At 43.5% G+C, this 6,993-nt stretch overlaps 1 protein-coding gene across 1 annotated transcript; it reads right to left on the reverse strand.

Annotated features, from left to right (window-relative positions):
- Positions 1 to 481: 481 nt before the first annotated feature.
- Positions 482 to 1,590, reverse strand: LOC132901028 (uncharacterized). The gene is made up of 2 exons (XM_060943439.1): positions 1,515 to 1,590; positions 482 to 1,198 (listed from the first exon to the last, which is right to left on the reverse strand). The coding sequence occupies exons 1-2, from the start codon at positions 1,587 to 1,589 to the stop codon at positions 482 to 484; spliced, it is 792 nt and encodes a 263-aa protein (XP_060799422.1). The 5' UTR covers position 1,590.
- Between the last annotated feature and the right edge of the window lie 5,403 nt (positions 1,591 to 6,993).

The following is a 6,993-nucleotide window of genomic DNA, read 5'->3' on the forward strand; positions in this document are numbered from 1 at the left end:
GGCTCAGCACAACTACATGGATCATCTGCAAATGCTCATATCTCTCCCAAAACAGTTTACCCATGTGTCAAAACTAAATATCCTTCTCACATAAATAGTCAATGCCCCCAAAATGCATTGTCCCTTTGGCATTGTGTAAGCACTGCAAGTCAAAATGCTTAGACATTTTGTCAGAGGTCTAGCTAAAGGAATACTATTATATATAAAACTGGAGAAATAGGGTTTTACAGTGAGAGCAGCCTCCAAAGTTTGACACCACACACAGTGCACTCATTTCGCCAAGGAAATTGTTTATTCACACAATTTTCACACAAACCAAATTGCATGCATTACTGCATTACGTACAGAGAATATAGGTAAAAGGAAAATATGCATTGACCTTCTGCATGTGATATCATGCGTCCTCGCGCTGAAAGGCTGTATGGCAAAATATAAACATGAACCAAAAAAGCAATAAAGTTCCAGAAATGAAACACTTGGACTAGTCGCTGTTGCCGTCTTCCCCCACCCTCTCCTGGTCACCATCCTCATCCTCCTGGCCATCCATCCGCTGCTCTCTGTTTGGCCACAGATTTTCATCTACATCGCACCGGATGTTCTCCCTTGCGATGCAGCGTGGGAAGAAGCGGCGTGAATGTCTTAGCCAACCCCGACACTGATCGCCTGTGATGTCTTCACAGGTAGCATCCATCGCATTGAGGAGAGACCTCTGATCCCCAATGTGGCGTTCATAAACTCTCCACCTCCAAGCAGAGAAAAACTCTTCAATAGGATTGAGAAACGGCGAATATGGTGGTAAAAACACATTACGCATCCTTGGATGGCTGTTGAACCATGCTCTGATGAGTGGGTCACGGTGAAAGCTCACATTGTCCCACACAATGACAAACTGTGGTAGGTGGGGTGCTTCGAGACCCCTTTCATTTTCGGGGACTAAATCCATATACAGACGGTCCAGGTAGAGGAGGAGCCTCTGAGTGTTGTACGGGCCCAGGCTTGCAATACGTGTGGCCACACCATTGTCAGAAATGGCTGCACACATTGTAATATTTCCCCCTCTTTGACCCGGGACGTCCACTGTGGCCCGCTGGCCAATGATGTTACGTCCGCGCCTGCGGCTCTTGGCCAGATTGAAACCAGCCTCATCTACAAACACCAGGAGATGAGGTGTTTCAATCCCCTCCAATGCCATTATTCTCTACAAAAGAGAAATATAGGTAAAACCAAATCATGTAGATGGGTCATACACAGCAGTAATATGTTCTTCACAAAGTCAATATAACCTGCAGCGGTTCCAAACCTATGCTGGCCTATGCAGAGGTACTCCAGGTGGTCTTTGACACAAAATGGAGAAATACTGATCACAGTTTTCTGTTACAGTCGTTAGGCAAAATTCTGTGGTCAGATACTGGATTCCAAAGGCACAGTAAAGATACGGAAAACCCCCCAAACTTTGAACCTCTGCATAGTGTATAGGTTACAATGGTGGAAAACAAATACAGTAATTGACTTACCTGCACATACTGGTACCGCAGTTCTTTCACCCTCTCTGTGTTCCTGTCGAATGGTACCCTGTATATTTGTTTCATGGTCATATGATTTCTCTTCAGTACCTGGTCTATGGTTGAGATGCTAATGGAGTTGATATTGTGGAAGATGGATTCGTCTTGAAGGACTGCATTGCGGATCTGTGTGAGTGTGATGGCATTGTTTTGTATAACCATGTTGCAGATGGCTTGTTCCTGGGGATCTGTGAGCAATCTCCTTCTACCGCCCAAAGGAGGCTGTCGCCCAATTCTGCAGATAGACACAGACATGACAATTTGCACTGCAATACTACTCTAAACTGCAACTGTAATTTACTTTATTTTGTCCAATTTACTGTAGTATTTTCTTTGTCACTTTATATACGCAACACTGCATCATACGATTTTGCAGTATGGGCCTACACACATGCGCACACGTGCAGGCGTGCACACACACACACACACACACACACACACACACACACACACACACACACACACACACACAGCTTTCCTAGAAAAAATTGTAATTCCATCACTGCCTGAGTGCATACCTGTTTTCCCTGCGAAAGGGTTGTATGATGGAGGAGACTGTAGAGCGTGGCACGTTAGGCTGCACTCGGCGCCCTGCCTCTGCCATGGTTAGGCCATGATTGACTACATGGTCAATAATGGTGGCTCGAATTTCATTGGGGACAGTGTGATGCCTACACACTCCTCGCCCTCTTCCCCCTACTCCACCACCATGCATCCGCACCCCTCCTCCTCTTCCTCTCCTTCCTCCTCCTTCTCTTCCTCTTCCTCCAGCTGGAAGTTGTCCTTGTTGAGGTTCCTCCATGTTCACTCTGCAAATAGTACTGGCACCAGGCCAAGCTCTATATACAGTATACATGTATGGCAGCAGTCATAGTCATACACAACACCTGCCAGGTAACTCCACAAACTGTTGGATTGGTCATCTGTGATGTGGGAAACTCCTCCATCGTTAGTCAAAACCTGAATTCACCTGTCACTTATTCACCTGACTGCCATGTATTTATTCCAAAAATCTTCCAAAATCTTCCAAAAATATATATACTATATTGTATTATGTCCTTGACTAATTTTGACAATTGAGCAGACTATTCTGCATATGATGACTTATACGATGAAATTGTTCTGACATGTTTTGGAGGGAACGACCATTACATTGAGAAACAGCTAATTGGGATGGATTACGAACATCTATTCATTTGGAAGTTGTGCTAAATGTGGGATGATTGTGTTAACTGTGGGCCACTTGTACATAACCATTTGCAAGGATGCACTAGACACTTGAGACATGTACAAAGGATTTGCAATTTGATGAAAGCAATGAGAAATGCCAATCTGTTGTGAGAAATTGCAAGTGGGTTTGGGGATTTGTCCATGTTATTTTGAGAATGTCATCTCAGTTTCAAGAAATGAGCCAAACCAATTGAGAAAAACTGTAATAAACAGATCCTGTAGATATTCTGGGAAACAAAAGACCTGCAGCAACAAATATAAAAAATTTTAAAAATTACTTTGTAAGATATATTACACATGCAGCTTTAATGTCGTTTAACTTTAAATGACCATCTGTTTCCTGTCACATAAGTGAAGGATTCAGTCTAAAACACACACACACACACACACACACACACACACACACACGGAGAGATACAGACATATATATGTAACTGAAATGCACTTTGAATTGTATTGTTGTGCTTGAGGAAAGTTCATAACCTCACAGGAAATGAAAAAAGGGAACAAAACACACAGTCAAAACTTTACTGTGTTTATTCCCGGATCACAAACACCAGCAAAGTATCTAATTTTTCCCAGAGCATGGTTCTGTTCTGCATCAGTAACGAGAGATGAAAAATGTTCCGAGAGCTGCTTGTGTTCTTGGCTGTTTTGCAGATTTTCATAAAATCTTTGGATGATTAAAGGTTGAGAAAAAATATTTATCAGCAAGAAACAGTCATAATAAGTATGCAGTGTGTTTGGAAGTGTGTGTGTGTGTGTGTGTGTGTGTGTGTGTGTGTACTTGGACTTGCTACTTATTGAGGACTGGAATGTTTTTTTCCCCAATAGTGTGAGGACATTTTTAGGATGGGAGGACAATTTGTCTGGTCCTCACTTCTTCAAAGGGCTGTTTGAGGGTTAAGACTCAGTTTTAGGGTTCAGGGTAGAATGAGGTTTAGGTTAGAGTTAGGGTAAGGGGAGGGGTTAGGGCATTAGCTGTGATGGTTAAGGTTAGGGTAAGGGGTGGGGTGAGGTTAGGTTAAGGGGAGGGGTTAGGGCATTATTTGTGATGGTTAAGGTTAGGGTAAGGGGTGGGGTTAGGGCATTAGTTGTGATGGTTAAGGTTAGGGTAAGGGGTGGGGTTAGGGCATTAGTTGTGATGGTTAAGGTTAGGGTAAGGGGAGGGGTTAGGGCATTAGTTGTGATGGTTACAGTTAGGGTAAGGGGAGGGGTTAGGGCATTAGTTGTGATGGTTAAGGTTAGGGTAAGGGGAGGGGTTAGGGCATTAGTTGTGATGGTTACAGTTAGGGTAAGGGGAGGGGTTAGGGCATTAGTTGTGATGGTTACAGTTAGGGTAAGGGGAGGGGTTAGGGCATTAGTTGTGATGGTTAAGGTTAGGGTAAGCGGAGGGGTTAGGGCATTAGTTGTGATGGTTACAGTTAGGGTAAGGGGAGGGGTTAGGGCCTTAGTTGTGATGGTTACAGTTAGGGTAAGGGGAGGGGTTAGGGCATTAGTTGTGGTGGTTACAGTTAGGGTAAGGGGAGGGGTTAGGGCATTAATTGTGATGGTTACAGTTAGGGTAAGGGGAGGGGTTAGGGCATTAGTTGTGATGGTTATAGTTAGGGTAAGGGGAGGGGTTAGGGCATTAGTTGTGATGGTTAAGGTTAGGGTAAGGGGAGGGGTTAGGGCATTAGTTGTGGTGGTTACTGTTAGGGTAAGGGGAGGGGTTAGGGCATTACTTGTGATGGTTACAGTTAGGGTAAGGGGTGGGGTTAGGGTGTTAGTTGTGATGGTTTAGGTTAGGGTAAGGGGTGGGGTTAGGGTGTTAGTTGTGATGGTTAAGGTTAGGGTAAGGGGTGGGGTTGGGTTAAGGGGAGGGGTTAGGTTAAGGGGAAGGGTTAGGGCGTTAGTTGTGATGGTTAAGGTTAGGGTAAAGGGTGGGGTTAGGGTAAGGAGAGGGGGTAGGGCATTAGTTGTGATGGTTAAAGTTAGGGTAAGGGGAGGGGTTAGAGTAAGAGGAGGGCTAGGGCATTAGTTGTGATGGTTAAGGATAGGGTAAAGGGTGGGGTTAGGGTAAGGGGAGGGGTTAGGGCGTTAGTTGTGAAGGTTAAGGTTAGGGTAAGGGGTGGGGTTAGGTTAAGGGGAGGGATTAGGGCATTATTTGTGATGGTTAAGGTTAGGGTAAGGGGTGGGGTTAGGTTAAGGGGAGGGGTTAGGGCATTAGTTGTGGTGGTTAAGGTTAGGGTAAGGGGTGGGGTTAGGTTAAGGGGAGGGGTTAGGGCATTAGTTGTGATGGTTAAGGTTAGGGTACGGGGTGAGGGAATGTATTACGTCAATGAGTCCCTGAAAATGATAGAATTACAGGAGTGTGTGTGTGTGTGTGTGTGTGTGTGTGTGTGTGTGTGTGTGTGAGAGAGAGAGAGAGAGAGAGAGAGAGAGAGAGAGAGAGAGAGGAAGAAAGAGAGACAGACGGAGAAAGGGAGAGAGAGGCAGAAAGCGAGAGAGAGAGGGAGAGGCAGAAAGAGAGAGAGAGAGGCAGAAAGAGAGAGAGAGGGAGAGAGACAGAGGGAGAGTCAAGTCAAGTTTATTTGTATAGCGCATTTAACAATAAACATTGTTGCAAAGCAGCTTTACAGAATTTGAACGACTTTAAACATGAGCTAATTTTATCCCTAATCTATCCCCAATGAGCAAGCCTGTGGCGACGGTGGCAAGGAAAAACTCCCTCAGACGACATGAGGAAGAAACCTCGAGAGGAACAAAGTGAGCTCCATGAAGATGCAGTGTGTTCAGGATGAAGTGGAAGAACTCGAGGGTCCTGCACAGAGCCCTGACCTTGATTTGGAGCAAGGACATATGGTCAGGTGTCCACATACTTTTGTCCATATACTGTACTACACACATCTACTTTCTCTTTTTATAAAAACTTTGACGTTGTCAGTCATTCAATTAAAAACATTTTCTATGAAGCCACAGGTACTGTACAGTGATATAAATATATTCATTACACTTTACTATTTATTCGTCAAGAATGACATTTATTGTGATAATTATTTATGAAAACACGCTACAGTTTATAGCCGTGTTTATAATGCATTTATAACTTGTTATCAGAATGCACTCTAACCCGAACACTTTCAGCACCAGGAGGAAAGAAGTTCAGCTCCAGTTCACTTAGTGCATTATTTTTAATAGTAAACAGATAAAAAAAAACAAGTAACAAGTATCATTTATTTAATCAATGGCATTTCCAATGTTTTATTTATCACAGAAGTTCTATAGAACTGCTATACAGATTTGGAGCATTACATCTGTTAATGGATTCGTGGTAAGATTTATTTATTAAAATTTTTTTTTAAAAAGGTGTGACTGGTTTCTGTGATATTCAGAATCACTTTATTAATCCCCAGAGGGAAATTCAAAATTGCAACCAAGCTCCTGAATCAAGGAAGAAGCAAATATGTCTAAAAATAGAAGATAAAATAGTCCTTAAAAAGAATAAATAAAAATAAAATAAATTTAAATAAGTTCAATAACTTAAGTAAAAGCAAAATGAAGTGATTTTATATACAGTGATTCCTATATACATATATTGCACCTGAGTTAAGGATACAGTACACATGGTAAGACAGTGTAGCACAGTTATACAGTGGCGTTGTGCAGCTTGACTGCAGCAGGTAGGAATGATTTCCTGGGTCTCTCAGTTGTGCAACGTGGAAGAATCAGCCGTTTACTGAATGTGCTCCTGTGGCTGATCAGCTCCTCATGGAGAGGGTGGGAAGGACAGTCTAAGATTGTTTTTATTTTGGACAGTGTCCTCTTCTCCAACACCACTGTCAGAGAGTCCAACTCCACGCCTACAACATGGCCGGCCTTCCTGATGATCTTATTGAGTCTGTTAGTGTCCTTCACCCTCAAGCCGCTGCCTCAGCAGACGACAGCATATAGGATGGCACTGGCCACCATAGACTCATAGAACATCCACAGCATCGTTCGGCAGATGTTGAAGGACCTCAGCCGTCTCAGAAAATAGAGACAGCTCCGGCCCTTTTTGTATACAGTGTCCACATTTTTGGACCAGTCCAGTTTATTGTCCAAGTACACCCCCAGGTACTTATATTCCTCCACCATGTCCACACTGACCCCTTGGATGTTAACAGGGTTCACCGGAGCCCTGATTCTCTTCAGATCGACCACCAGTTCTTTCGTCTTCATC

The sequence above is a fragment of the Neoarius graeffei genome, chromosome 16 (genome assembly GCF_027579695.1).
Source record: "Neoarius graeffei isolate fNeoGra1 chromosome 16, fNeoGra1.pri, whole genome shotgun sequence".
Lineage (NCBI taxonomy): Eukaryota > Metazoa > Chordata > Actinopteri > Siluriformes > Ariidae > Neoarius > Neoarius graeffei.